The sequence below is a fragment of the Anguilla rostrata genome, chromosome 10 (assembly GCF_018555375.3).
Source record: "Anguilla rostrata isolate EN2019 chromosome 10, ASM1855537v3, whole genome shotgun sequence".
Taxonomy (NCBI): Eukaryota; Metazoa; Chordata; class Actinopteri; order Anguilliformes; family Anguillidae; genus Anguilla; species Anguilla rostrata.
The window spans coordinates 35,917,981-35,932,972 of NC_057942.1; the positions used below are offsets into that span (position 1 = coordinate 35,917,981).

General features: G+C 40.1%; 1 protein-coding gene and 1 long non-coding RNA gene across 4 annotated transcripts; one reads left to right on the top strand and one right to left on the bottom strand.

Moving 5' to 3' along the window:
- Positions 1–497: 497 nt before the first annotated feature.
- LOC135233336 (uncharacterized) lies at positions 498–2,882 on the bottom strand. 2 transcript variants are annotated; one of them, XR_010323811.1, is made up of 3 exons: positions 2,733–2,882; positions 2,605–2,665; positions 498–2,189 (listed from the first exon to the last, which is right to left on the bottom strand). It is a non-coding gene; the product is annotated as an uncharacterized LOC135233336 (long non-coding RNA). The 2 variants fall into 2 exon arrangements; XR_010323810.1 differs by having other exon boundaries at positions 498–2,222.
- mtx3 (metaxin 3) lies at positions 2,832–13,681 on the top strand. Of its 2 annotated transcripts, XM_064296761.1 has the most exons (9): positions 2,832–2,947; positions 3,769–3,838; positions 4,081–4,157; positions 4,393–4,485; positions 5,224–5,406; positions 6,486–6,562; positions 6,884–7,041; positions 7,422–7,510; positions 8,080–13,681. In XM_064296761.1, the coding sequence occupies exons 1-9, from the start codon at positions 2,867–2,869 to the stop codon at positions 8,164–8,166; spliced, it is 915 nt and encodes a 304-aa protein (XP_064152831.1). In that variant the 5' UTR covers positions 2,832–2,866; the 3' UTR covers positions 8,167–13,681. The 2 variants fall into 2 exon arrangements, with proteins under 2 accessions (XP_064152831.1, XP_064152832.1); XM_064296762.1 differs by lacking the exon at positions 7,422–7,510.
- Positions 13,682–14,992: the final 1,311 nt, after the last annotated feature.

Below are 14,992 nucleotides of genomic sequence, written 5' to 3' on the forward strand. Positions count from 1 at the left end.
TCCATGCTATTAACTATTAAACTATTTATGAAAATACTAAAAGTTGTTGGAACTGATACAGTGCATTCAGAGAGAACACCTCCTTCCTTGTAAAATAAATTTCACAACTCTTTCCTGAAGAACATCATTCTTCGAAAATCTCCCCCATTGTTTATAGTCTCTCAGTTTTAACAGGCACCGTGAAATATCTGTTTGTTTCCAATGAATCTATAAACCATGCTTTTGTGTAATATTACATCATAGGTATTAAGCACATGTTCTCCATCCTATAACTATTAACATACCATTTCTATCCTATTCGACTTAGCCATGCCATCCATGGCTCCTATCACATCATATACACTACACCCTTTCTAATGAGTGGTTTTGGCTATTTCAGCCATGCGATCTCCATTGACAAACATTGGAAGTAGAATAGGTCGTACTGAAGAGCTCAGTGACATTCAATGTGGCACTGTCATTGCATGCGACCGTTCCAACAAAGCAGTTCATCAAATTCATGTCCTGCTAGAGTTTCCCAAGTCAACTGCATAATGTGATTGTGAAGTGAAAACGTACAGGAGCAACAACAGGTCAGCTGTGAAGCGGTAGGCCACTCAAGCTCACAGAACAGGACCACTGAGTGCTGAAGCATGTAGCGCATGAAAATCATGTCCTTGGTTGCAACACTCACTACAGAGTTCCAAACTACCTCTGGAAACAACATTAGCACAATAACTGTTCGTCAAGAGCTTCATGAAATGGGTTTCCACGGCCTAGCAGCCATACACAAGCCTATGCTCACCATGCGCAATGCCAAGCGTGGGCTGGAGTAGTTTAAAGCACAGCACCATTGGACTGTGGAGCAGTGGAAACGCGTTCTCTGGAGTGATTAATCACGCTTCACTATCTGGCGGAAGAATCTGGATTTGGCGGAAAGTATACTGCCGACTGCACTGACCTGAATAGTGCCAACTGTGAAGCTTGGCGGAGGAGGAATAATGGTCTGTGGCTTGGGCTAGGCTCCTCAGTTCCAGTGAAGGGAAATCTAAATGCTACAGCATACAAGGCCATTCTAGAGAACTGTGCACTTCCAACTTTGTAGCAACAGTTTGGGATAGGCCCTTTCTTGTTTCAGCAGGACAAATCATTTGCTGAGGGAAAGAACCTGACTGGCCTGCACGGAGCCCTGACCTCTACCCCATCAAACACCTTTGGGATGAATTGGAATGCTCCAACTCCACATTAGTGCCCATGGTTTTAGAATGAGATGTTCAACAAGCACATATGGGTGTGATTTTCAGGTCTCCACATATTTTTGGAAATGTAGTGTACCTCCTATTGACCCCTCTGATACTTTGTCTACTTTGCTTATTACAGTACATATTATTCCTGCAAATAACTTACATTGCATGCTATTATATACACCATTGTTTTGTATTGCACCATACAATGCCTGACAACACACTGAAAAGCCTAGTTACAGTCTAGTTTGTGTGAAAGTTGCTAAAGGTGTTTTCACATGCAAACAATATTGCTCCTGAAATGTTAATATTCCAGCCATAAAATACAATGAGATGACAAATTGAATGCTGGTGGTTTATGGGCCTGTTAAGGACCACATAAACCTGAACTGACCTGACATTCACTTCTCAGTTAAGTTCTAAACCATTTACTTCATGTTAGTTGCCTTGTAGGAGGCTTGCTTTTTTTACTGAGACTTTGCTTTTTAAATGTCAAATAGTATGTTATTTTTATGTAATTAATTTCAGACTTGTCTACCTGTGGATTCACTGAGTTGTTGTTAAGGGTACCACATCTGCACCATTCAACAGGTGTTTCTTATATTACAGATATTTCCGGAGGACACAAGCATGACATTCCAATAAATGAGTCAGAAAGACTGGAAAGTTTACTGCTAACAGTAAACACTGCATTTTCTAAAAAGCCTTTCACTGCTAACAATTAAAGCCCAATTAAAGACATACTTTCATGAACTTTTCAAATACGCAACTTTTCCTTTCGTTCATCAAAATAAAAACATTTGGCATGCTGTTTTAACTTTAATGTAATTTACAGCAAATACACAAATTTTTGCCTCCAGGGACCATGGGAAATCTCTCTCAGCTCCTTCCCAGAGGATGGAACCTTTGTGGTCATCTGGATTCTTGGCCCTTCTCCACTCTATTGACTTCAGGTTGGCACTGTCACTGCTCACACACAAGGCATGCAATCAGCTGGACCTGGTGGACCAATACATCTGATGGATGATTCAGTAATGCTGTCATGTATAACCAGAATACCATAAGACGTATTGTTCATTTCAATTTGCCTGTGCTGAGTGTTTATGACACTTATGATGTGAAATGGAATGAAATGTGGGAGGGTTTTGAGTCCTTACTTGTAAATTCATATGAAAGATATAGAAATAAGACCACAACTTCATATAACAAAGACTTTTTAGTTAAATTCATTAACTTATACATTCATAATATACTAGAGTAGGTCAAATGCATTACAGTTTTTCAAATTAAACTTTAATTTTTTATGTAAAAATGTATTTCTGAGTAACACTCTTGGCTTACATTAGAATTAAAATTTTGATTTAGGAGAAAAAGCCATTACCTCCAGCACTGCAGCAGGGTATTGCATTTATAAGCACGGGACAGTGGATGCAATCTGGAAACTTTATAAACACAAACATGTCAGCCTGGTACAGTATCTTTTATATTTATTTAAATACCCTGTCATACCTGTTTACATCAACATGCAGTGAAGTCGAACAGGCAAATTAACTTGCTAGATGATGGTATGCATGCCTCCTGAAACATGAACCACAGGGTCGAAAACACTGTAAATTCCTGACTTCCTGTTCAGTGACATAAACATGGCGGCTCCCATGGAACTCAGTTGTTGGGGAGGCGATTGGGGCTTACCATCTGTGCACACAGATTCCCTCGTTGTGCTGGTAACTGTTTTTAAAGAAATATAAACCTACTTCGGTGTTGAAAAATTGACAGCCTTCTTTCACTGGCTTAGCTGGCTAGCTAGCTAGCTACAGTACGAACTGTCGAAGCTAAGCTAGCTACGCTAGCTAACGTTGGATGCTCTGCAAAAATGTGTATAGTTAGTGCTTTCCATGATGAAATGAATTCACTTGTTATGCATATAGTACCTGGGAGCTAACATGCAGGTTGATCGTTGAATGTAGCCAACGAATATACTTCGTACTTTTATGAGTTATTATGGCAGGCATGATGAATGGCTGGCTTGCTAATATTGGGTATTCTGGATAACATTATCCTATCAAGCTAACGGGCTAGCTTTTATTGATTCAAGGTCACTGTGATTTTTACTACTTCATCATCAGTGCTGTTTCCATATGTGTTACGCCAAGCACAAGTATTATACGTGTAAAATACTTCTACCTTGATACCCAGTCACTAACTTTTCTGTTCAATCGGGTGGTTATCACAAGGTGACACCTCCACTCGACTTGCAGTCACTCGCCAGTGTAACGTTAGCAACGTTAGCTAGCTGGCGATGTTGAGCATTGCTATCATGGATTTAACAAACACATATTGACCAGTTTGCCTGTCTGAATGTCGCCATTTGGCAAGTTTTCAATTACCTTTGCATAATCTGCAGTGTATGGTGCAAATATTTATAAGGTGGCTTGCAAGCTATCTATCCGCACTTTCAATACGGAATCTAGCTAGTGTTTATTCTGTTTTAGAAGTGATTATGTATTCTTCTTTGCTGACTATTCACACAGTCTTCTTTTTTCAGGCTTACGCAAAATTTTCAGGGGCAAAGCTAACAATTGAGCCAGTTGACTGGACATGGAAGACATTGACAGGTAGCTGACTGAAATGAATGTTTGTGTGTGGAATGGCAGTTCTTTTAACATTCGACGGCATCAGATTTAATATCTCCAGGGTAAACGCTGGTCTCACATTTTGCATTAAGTGTAAATTCTTATGTTCTGGTGTAAAGGAGATACAACATTAACATAGATGCTGACAATTGGATTTAGTGTCCTGTTTAACAGGCTGTTGGCATCCAAAGCATCACTACACACTGTTACCTTCTACACCACAGGAACGGTGCCATCCCTGCACTGTGAAGGAATCATGGTGACAGAACCAGTGCAAATTCTCAACTTCTTAAGAAAAGGGGTAATTCATTATGTTTTGGATGCATGTATCTGAGCATGTTTATATTTATGTTTTCAGTTTTAACTTGATGACTGTCGGGTTAATACACTAAACCAAGATCTTGACTCATTGCGGTAATTAAATATACCATGACACATTTTGAAAGAGTTGGATGTTAATGTCAGTGTCCTGGTCAAATTCCCTGGCTCCTGACCTGGCCCCTAATTAAAAATAGTATTTTCCCCCCTCTTAACAGAGACACAATGCTGACTACGAGCTCACAGCCAAACAGGGGGCAGACACAATGGCATATATTGCGTTGCTTCAGGAGAAACTACAGCCGGCGTTGGTACGTACCTGCTACCTGAAACCCAGGGTCAATTACCATGGCAATCCCTTTCAAGATTTTAGTCGATGTAACCACACAGCAAATTATTTGTGGAAAACTTTCTGTGGAAGGCCTAGGCAATGGGCACTAATCAACATTTTGTGACTGGAAATTACATCACTGACGGGGGGCCAGGGATTTTAAAATATCTACAGTGAAGATGGATTTTGGAATCAGAACTTAACGAAGGAGCAAACTTTAGCCTTGTAAGGTTGAGTACATTTACAGCGTAGAAAGAATTGTTCACGTTGGGCTCAACAGTGACACCCGATGGCAGGAGAGTCAACTACTGTAGAACTGTTTGTAATAGATGCGGGTTTAAAATGAGATTACATAAGACTCACAAAATGTGGTCACATCTGACATCCTGTTACAGCAGCAACAAAATGAGAATAGCTGTTGGAAATTACAATAAATGGATTCTTCTAAGGCTAGGATGTCAAGTCCTCCATTATACTAGAAGACTGAGAAGACTGTCAATGTTTGTCTCTTGCTGAACAAGAGCATTTTAGGCTCTTAAAATGGAAATATCTACAGAAATATTTTTTAAAAAAATGTATGAGTGTATTGTCATCTGTAAGACAATATGCGTAGCCTGCGATAGTTTATCAGCATCATGACAAAGATTTCGGTCACCAGCAGAGGTCAGTCTCGGTCCCCACGTTGCGCTGAAGGAGGTTGTTTGTGACTGTACCATAGCTGCACACGTTCTGGGTGGACGCGGAGAACTACGCCAACCTGACCCGGCCGTGGTTCGCCTCCCGCTCCCCGTTCCCGCTCAATTTCTTCCTCCCGAGCCGGCTGGCCAGCGCGGCCCTGTCCCGCATCCTCCTGACCAAAGGGGAGTCCCCGCTGCATAGCATCACGGACGTGGAGGCCAAGGTGAGCTTCTCATTGGCTCTACCCATGCGCAGGCGACCGCTCATAGGCCCAGACGTTTCCCTCCTGTGATTTCTGCTGTGACTGTCCTAGTCAAAGGCCTTTAATGCAATGCTTTGTACTGGAGAGTGGTCTGAGGCTTCAGAAGAAAACATCCTTCTGTTCAATGCCACTGTGGTGTCGTGTGGTTTGATACATTTCAGATGAGTGAGCTCTGTGTTACTTGGCCAAATAGAACCTAAAATTTCTAGAGAGGTCCGTTCAGGTTCGGTTTGTTCATAATTTAATACTTTCCGTTATCTTCAGAGTATACATTTTTTCTTGCTTTTCACTGCATGTTTTGTTAATTAAATTTTTCATGAGTAAAGTGTATATTGCATGTTTTACTAGACTGTAAACAGTTTTTTATAGTTTCAATTTTGTACTTGTACTCTCTTAGCTAAAAGGTTACATGAAAGGGAATATTTGTTTCAGTACGTTTTATGTAATATTTTGACGGGGACTCGATTTGACTGGTTTCCGGTACCTTTGGCTCTTTGGCTGTTGGCTGTAGTCTGTGCACCTGGTAAAGCGTTCCCCTCTAAGGAACGGAGAGAGAGTTTCTGTTTGAAATGGAAGACACAGGTTTCCCATCCACCACTGCTCTGAGCTCCAGGGTAAATCACAGTGCAGAGTCTCTGATGCTGGGCGGATCTGTCCGCTGTGACGTCATCCCGTGGTCAGTGAGGTCATCCTGAAGCCAGCTTCAATCGGCTGTGTTTTTTTCATCAAGTTCCAAAGCTTTAATATTACAGTATGGAAAATGACCAGGGGTTCACTGGCCAAAATGGCATAATGTCTGTTCTGTGAAAGCTGCTTTGGAGTTCTTTGAAGGGTATTTTCTTGTGTTGGCTCACAAGCTCCTCAATGCCCCTACAGCAGCCATTCCAAAGCCAGTAGGCCTTCAGAAATATTAGCAAATATCTAAAGGATTCCTTATTGCACACGAAATCTATCCTGTGAGTTCCATGGTGTGACATAAAGTTACCCTAAATCCTACGTATAAGTGAAGAGGAATAATTCCAGTTCCCCTCTTTCATTAGATTTACAGCGAAGCTAAAGAGTGCCTGAATCTGCTGTCATACAGACTAGGATCATCTCAGTATTTCTTCGGAAGCACGTGAGTGTTGCACTTCCATAAGGAAGATGTTATGGGTATGCGGAGTATATGTATTAATGTGAGATACAGTGAGATTAGCTTATCTCCATTTAGTGGATACAAATGCAGGTGTATGTGACATTAGCAATTCTTGGAGAATAACACAAAGATTCTTAAGAGGGTGATAACATTTATAAAGGACTCTCTTTATTAAAAATTGAGAACTCATTTTATTTTAACAAGCTTAGAATGTAGCTGTGAATAAACTTACCGAATAAAAAACGAGGTCACATTTCTTTGCAAAGCAGTCATCAAAAATGACGACCAGATCTCCTCCCTCAGGCCGGCTAGCCTGGATGCCTTCGTGTTTGGCTACATCGCCCCCCTCCATAAGGCCATCCTCCCCAGCGGTCAGCTCCAGCAGCACCTGAAGCAGCTGTCCAACCTGTGCCAGTTCTGTGACGCCGTCCTCAACAACTATTTCGGTGATGGCGCCCCCGGTAAGCCAATCACCGCGGGTGGCTACAATATAACTAAACCCAGGAAGAGCTTGCTTGCTTGGTTTTCCCGCCAGGTTCTACAAGTTTGAAGACAAACTGTGGTGAAAATATGCTAAATAAGCGTCTCTGGTGAAAGCATAAACTGGAGGTCACCAAAGTGGAGAGACTGTTAAATCTGCTCTTGGAAGTGCTGCTTTACTGCATTTCTAAAATCTAGAGGCAATGATTTGCGATGTCCTGAAATCTCAGTTTACTAATTCAAGCCACATTAACATCCTTCGCCATCTGTGCTGCGCAGTTGAAAGAGTGATCTTTTCTTCTGCTTCTTTTTGGGAAGGTTTCTATTCCTGTCTTCTCTCCGTTCTCCCGCCTCTTTTCAGGTTCACCCACAGCCAGCCAGGACTCGGTAGACGCAAACCTCCAGAAACTGACACAGCTTGTTAACAAAGAGTCCAACCTTATCGAAAAGGTCCTTTCTCGCTTTGTGTTCGCATTTCTTCCTGCTCTCTCCGCATGCTGAATCGGCATTTTCCCGCTTAATTAATTTACGCAAAGTTGGGTTTCCTGCTGCAAGCACATTACAGGATCTCATTCTCCTGGCCTCTGTATTCAGCCTGTGTCACCAGCTCAAAAAAGCCTAAATATATTCAGAAAACATTGGAATTACATATCAGCATAATCATCAGTATTAAATTAATTAGTATTAAATATTAAATAACTTAATTTTTGGAGTACATTTAAACTAAGGTGTTCTGAAGTGAGCATTGCATGAAAATATTACAGGGCAAAGTAAAAATCCCTTATTCTGTGGTGACATTAATGTGGTCAGTCGTGATGTCCCAGTAATGGAGGTTTGATAGGAAGAGTGGGCTGTATTTCATTTCTGTGCTGGCATGATTGAGGAGTTCTGATCAGTAGTAGGTGTTTCTGTTGTACCTGCATGGATTTCAGTGGGTATTGTGAACTCAGACTATGTGCAGGTCAGACTATGGGCCTCAGGTAGTGAGTGCTGTCTGTCTGTCTGTCTGTGTGTGACAGATGGATGACAATCTGCGCAGCAGCCCCCGCAAGGCGGACCCCAAGCCCTCCGCCCCTTCCAGAGAGAGGAACTCCACACCAGCATGACCCCACCCCCCAGCAAATCCTCCTCACAAGGGTCTTTCAGGAAGTAAACATCTGCACTACGTCATAATCTGCTGCCCCGCCCATTCTCCCTGTTGCCCCGCCCATTATACCTGCTGCCCCTCCCATTCTACCTGCCCTATGAGGGTTGCATGGTTGCGGGTTCAGCTCTCAGTTGGGACACTGCTGCACAAGCCTTGAGTGAGGTGCTTTACCTGACTCAGGTAAATATGTTCTGAACAAGACCATGCCACTTACGTAGGTGTCTGTCTAACGAATGATGTGTGTTCAGCTCGCTAGAGAGCGGTTTGCAGTGCAGTCTGGGACGCATGAAAGGACACACCTATGTACAGGGAGAAGGGCTTATATTATGACCATTTCACATAAAACCCCCAATGTCTGTCCTATTATTTTCCGTAGACTTTCCTCTTGGGATTTTGAGATTTCTATTATGATGAGAACATGGCCTTATTGTAATGTTCTTGTTGAGTGTTGATCCTGAACAGCCAAGTTCAGCTGCCAGATCATGTAAGTTTCGTGAAAAACTCAAAAAATGAAATATTATTACCTTCTCAGTATGTTTCAAGCACGGCAAAAGGGAGTGTTTTAAGCAGGGATGTATTTTATTATTGTCTTCTATCTTTTGGAATAGAAGAAGGTGTTCTTTAAGATGCTTGGTCTGATGGTTGCATGCTGTGGCTTGGAGCAGAATGTGAAAGGATTGCGTCAAAATGAGGAATGTTACTGACGTTGAGCGGCAAGTTGCTAGCTGAACTTCAGAATGACCATTGACCAGACATTCATTTCAACAATAATACAAGACAAGATCTTATACTAAGAACTGAAATAGCATGCACTAGGGACTGTGATTCTTGAGAAATAATCAGGAACACCGGTGCCATCTGGATTTAATTACAGGAAAAATGCTTTGCTTTTCTACACGCTCGTAAATGGGTATCGTAAAAAGCAGTTGAAATCGCAAAATGGCCGCCCAGGTTCATTGGTGGTTGGAGGTGAAAATGTTTTAACTGGAAATGTTATATTTATAATTGGATGACGTATGACTGCAAGCACTTTAAAAGATTTTTTTTTGTTGCATGTGACAGTAATACTGATTGTGCAGAACCGATCTGTGCATGTTACTGAGCACTGTATGAAGACACCAGGAACCATAACCCTTTCTCTTGAACCAAGACTTAAAAATCAAAGAGCTGCTATTATTTCAGGTATATGCAGCAATACACTTGTGGAGCAACTGTTAGTTCTGGGTTACTGTTTAGTAGTTGGGCTAAAATCATCAGAACTGTCCTGCATTGCATTCACATCAGCCACGCATCACCAGGTTTGATAGCGGTGACAGGAAAATTATGTTTAACAACTCGAAAGGATAATATTGTCAGTCAAGCTACAGAGCACATATATGTATATGAACATGTAAACTGTACAATTCTGCTGGTCTACTGAAGCAGTGGTCTGTGAAGCAGGTTTGTGGTTGAGCTGTGGGTGAAAGATACAGGATTTTTTACTGACAGGTTCTATGGGGAATATTTTGAAAGTCTTGAATGATGGAGAGAGGTTCTACAATGAAAAATGTAAGTTTTGTTTTATCGGGATAGACAAACACACACTTATATATAGAGCCTGCTTATATATAGTTATTTGTAGAATCTTCTGTATTAGTGCTTTTTATGTTTTCACTTTCTTGGGATTGCTTTGCAGGAAGTGTTCATTATATTTTGCATAGGCCAGCACAAAAGTGGGCTTGATAATATATATGCCTCTGTTCTTTGCACGGCCTTTGAATAGTCATAAATTTGTTTGATAGGACAGAATATGTACCCTATTCATTTATGCTTTTTGTGTCAGTGATGATGTTTTTGCAGTTATTGAGAATGGACTTTAATGAATGAAGGCATATCGTAATCTTATTGGTTGCCACTCTTACTGGTACAGGAGGTGAGATTTCCTTCATCCTGTCCATAATCTGTAGTAATACAGGAAGCTGCTTGTTTGTTAGAACCAATATGGCTGGCCTAGGGAAAATGTACAATGTGCAGCATAAAAGAATCATGAATGTTGCGATATATTAATTTGGAAGCCATACTTTTAAAATGATTTTACCAAATTATGTAGGCTATTCCTTTGAGACAGGCTTTCCAGACTTTCCACTGACTTTCCAGAATTGTATAACTTGGTGTGCGGTGAAATAGCTGTTCAGTTCGGCTATAGTTACATACCTTTTGATTATTCACTGTGTGTTTGTATATTACAGTACAGGATTGAATCACGGTTGAGGGAAACCAGGCTGTGCTATCAGCTTGTTAGTAGATTTGTGTGGAGAAAATAGGGATTCTTAGCTTCCTTCTTATATTTGCTTGGCAAAATGTTACTGTTGTGCATTCTGACATGACTTCTAGAACTCACTGATCACTGCTTTCCTATACCTGATTTTGTTTGCCAAATTAAATCATAAGACCTTGATTACATTATACAGCAGAGAAATCAGCATTATGATATAGAATTACTGAAAAGAAATCTCACGATCACCTCCCCTAAACAGGTGTATTATCATTATCAATGTACTTCAACCAAATGTTACTTAGGCCTCTACAAAATAGTCATCATTTCCACACAGTAACATGTCCAGTTTTAATGCAACACTAACAGTTTAGTACAACTTTTAACAGATAACATTTGGTCTCACTCTGGAATGTGGGACCAAATGTGATCTGTATCTTAAGAGTTAATTGAACACTGTTAGATTTGAATTAACACCGGACATTTTACTGTGCATAAGTGGCGCAGTGAGCAGTAGATGAAAGTGTCTTTTCGGGGTGTTTATTAATGGTTATGACAGATTAATTAGGTGTCATCCATTTTGTTCCATGCCAGCCACACCTGCTACCGACTGCTCTGCATCCCTTGAATGTAAACTGACAGTGATGCTCTTAATTTCTCCCATAATGCATTTGGATCGCATAGCTCTCAAGCACTACTGGAGGAACAAAGCCAGTTCACACATTAAGATCTGCGCTGAGAACTGGATGTTACACTGTTTGGATTGAATACGTTTTGTGTCCAGAATTACCAGCAGGACTGACTCTGACATGGAATACATGGATTTTGATTCTGAGGATTTCTTTCCTTGCGAAGTACGAACTTGTTTTGTGTAAAAAAAAACCTAGTTCTTGAAATGTAACATTATTGGAGTGACAGTATACGTTATTGGTTATGTTTTGATTATTCCTAAAAGTTCCTGGCACTCATTTCTATTAAGTTCCATTCCGAATAATCTGGCTTGAAATTTATTTTCGAACTGCGCACAATCCTTTTGGGCTACGAATGTCAGATTTTGTTTTTCAGCTTATAAAAATAGCTCTGTTCATGTGATAAAATGAGTTGTTCTGTTGGTGTTGGAATTCAAAACTGTGTCTTTGAATCCCCACCCTACACTGGAAGCACCACCAGTACTTACTACTTTATTTTTATTTTTTGGAAGAATGGTGACTTCACCCACAGACAGAAATGTACACAAAAACACCTCATTAATGCATTCCACTTAAACAGCGAGATGATTAAACCCAAGGGATTATGGTACAACGTGTGTGTGTGTGCGCGCACGTGTGTGTGTGTGTGTGTGTGCGCTTCAGTTTTCATTCTTTAAATAACAATTGTTGGTAAATGCAAGTTTCCATAGAACAGGTGCTCTATTGTCATGAATACATTTCTCAGTATCTCAATAAATGTAAATACTCTGTAGAAATGTAGAAAATGTGAGATGTAAGAAAATGTAAAATATAAATTTGCCTCATTTACAGAAGGGATCATTGACACACATGCAGAGATAAATTCCATGACCTGAGTTTGCATGTGAATATTCCAAATGATGTTAATAAAGCTTGTAAAAGCCACTCACAGGCCGTACAGTTCTCAGAAGTGGTACTGTGTGCCTTGTCTGTTTACAGTTGTAGAGATACGATTCCTTTAACTCTCATACCCTCTGCAAAAAAAAGGTGTTATTTTCCTAAATGATATTACAGCAGTGTATTGTGTACTGCTAGCAGTTTTATAAATGAGAAGCTATGAAAGCAGCTATTATTATTATTATTATTGTTATTATTATTATAAAGGCTATCGGATGAATATTACATGTTTTGTGTGATTAGCTAAATAAAGAGCAGTACATTATAACACAATTCCAGTTTGTTCATGTAGTACAGTGTGTTTTTCAGCTGTGTTATGCTGTCTGGGAAAAGGGTTAGTGCTTTGTCCAGAACAGAAGGTGACATTTTTTGGACATTAAAGCAGTTGACTGCAAGTTCATTCTACAATGGAAGGACTCCTTTCTTATTGGTAATTGCGCGTCAGCCATCTCTTGTATGTCTGGCAACAAAGTTTAACAGAAAATATTTCCTTTAATTCTGTAGATATACACAATTGTGTTCATAACGATATGAAATATTGTATTTTCCAGTGACATTAATTGCTTAGAATGAGTCAGATATAATTTGATGAGGGTAATGTATTATCAATGATTCCCTTTAGCTAGAATGCTATTAGGATTGATGGATAGCAGTGATATAATTGGCTATTATTTATTTAAATCGCATATTCATCATCCTGTGTTTAAGGATCTCCAGTAATGTGGATTTCCTTTTTCTGGTTATACTCTAGTACTTTCTGTAATAGTACAGTCTGCAAACTTCTAGACTGTTCATGCTTTATCTTGGAGTGTGATTGAATAGATTTGGCTGTCAGATACAAAACACACCAAAAATGATTTTTTGATAAATTGTTGGTCATTACAAGATGAAATATCTTGGACTAAGAATGTTTAAGGATTTTTAAACAAGTTCTTATAACATGGAAATCTGAGATCGCATTTTGCCCAATTTCAACATATTTTCTTGTTTATTGTGAATTGTCAAATATTTTCTTTTCTCTATATAAAAATCGTATGCTGTTTTGTTTTGTCATATAACATGAAGATACAGACATCTTATAAAGAGACATCTCAAATAGTTTGTAATTCCAAAATGTGTGCCACCTTTGGAGTTTGCGTTGCTGTGTGTTTTTGCCTTTGTGTTGTATATTAGATTCATTTTAATGTAGTTTTCTTTTCTTTTTTTTTGTAGTTTTCCAAGGGCTGTGTGTATATAGTGCATGTTTTTTGCTGCCTTGTATAGCTGTACAGGGTACCTTAAAACATATTTTATCACTTTGTGTTCAGTGTCCTTAATGTTACGCCATGCCTTTTATGTATGTTATGTATGTCTGGGGAGGGAAATTTTCATTTTACCTAAACATCTAACTAGTCTAAAATTTAGGCACAATTAACTATATACAGTATTCTGCATTATGGAGTAGATATGACCTGAATATATGAAGGATTGCCTTCCCTAGTTAATTTGAATGTGGCTATATTATCTAATTTACTGTAAGTGCTTTGCTTGTGTTTGGAGTTTCCATCATATTTGTGTTGCACCACATCTTGTCAAAGTAAACTAGGGTGTGCCTATCTTTTGTGTTGTATAGCTTCTTTCTGTTGTAATTTTCCTGAGCTGTCTGTCCATGAAGACATTTTTTGTTTCGGATGCCAATGAACACTATTATTTAGAAAATTTATTTAGAAATATTAGGCAAGCTCACTCTCGTTGGTCACCTGAAATAAGAATAATATTGACATTACTTGACAAACTAAAATAACTTTTTCCAATGCACTTTTTGGCCAACTGTAAGATCCCACTGCAAAAATAAAACCAAGACACTATATTAAAAAAGCTGTTACCTCTGTAGTTCACTTTCTACTCTGGGGAAAATTAAACAGATGGAATGATGGCCTTCCCGTTGTTTGACACATTTCTCAGCATTGTTTTAGTTAACTGCACGCATTGGGCACTTGAAAAATGACCTCATAGTCTGAAGAACCTTTCACTGAAGCTCTGTCAGAGCTGGCTACCTTCCGGAAGCCCATGTTTTCCGTAATGAAGCAAGTGATGCTGCACACAGCTGCACACTCTCCCTCTGGTTCAGCTGCCTGAAACTGGCATTCCTCCCTTGAAGGTCAGCTTAGAGGACAAGGCTTGTGCGAAAAGAAAGTCCTCACAGGGTCTGATTTTCATTAAGCCATAAACAAGCTCACAGCAAGACGCTCCAGCGTCCTCTAGGGGGGACATTTTGTCTTCCCGGACCACAAATATCAATGCATGACACTTTCGTCTTTTCTGTCTCATCTTCCTTTGTTTGGAGTTTTGTGGAACGCGGCATCTGTCTGTCTGGCCCCATAAGACCTGTTCGTCTGCGTGCCGGTCCGATTAGGCCAGCTTCAAAAACCAGACCTGTCCATGAACTGAATGTGCTGCCTTCTGATACTCCGTGTAATGAAGGGAAATGTATCAGGAATTCAGGAATCCTGAATTTCGGATTCAAATATCAATCCCAGCAACGTATTCAGTACATTTTGTACATGAAAAATACACAAGCGCTCTTTTTTCTCGTCATCGCTCTAGGGCAGTAGGCCTAGTGCTTCTGTGGAACTTGGTGCGGACATCTCACGTAGGAGGTAAGCAGCCGTTTGCTAATCCGCCACTCTGTGGAGGTTGCCAGCGTATGTCCAGGGAATGGAAAAGAACCCCTCCTGCTTACCAGAAATGATGTCGTCGATTTTATGAAAGTACAAGGGACGTGCTGTGCTCAGACGGCAATCATTGAATTATTTCCTTTGGAAAAATAAAATGCGTTTCCACGCTTTGGAGCCGAAAGACGTTGCTTTTCGACCTCGGCCAACATTTCGTGTTGTATAAGCCAACGTCGGAGAGAAAACGTGGCC

Excerpts from the sequence above, each read along its gene's own strand:
- mtx3 (XM_064296761.1), top strand. The coding sequence starts at position 2,867 with ATGGCGGCTCCCATGGAACTCAGTTGTTGGGGAGGCGATTGGGGCTTA. Across the intron at positions 4,158-4,392 it reads TCAACTTCTTAAGAAAAGGG|AGACACAATGCTGACTACGA; the intron begins GTAATTCATTAT and ends CCCTCTTAACAG. Across the intron at positions 7,042-7,421 it reads TTTCGGTGATGGCGCCCCCG|GTTCACCCACAGCCAGCCAG; the intron begins GTAAGCCAATCA and ends GCCTCTTTTCAG.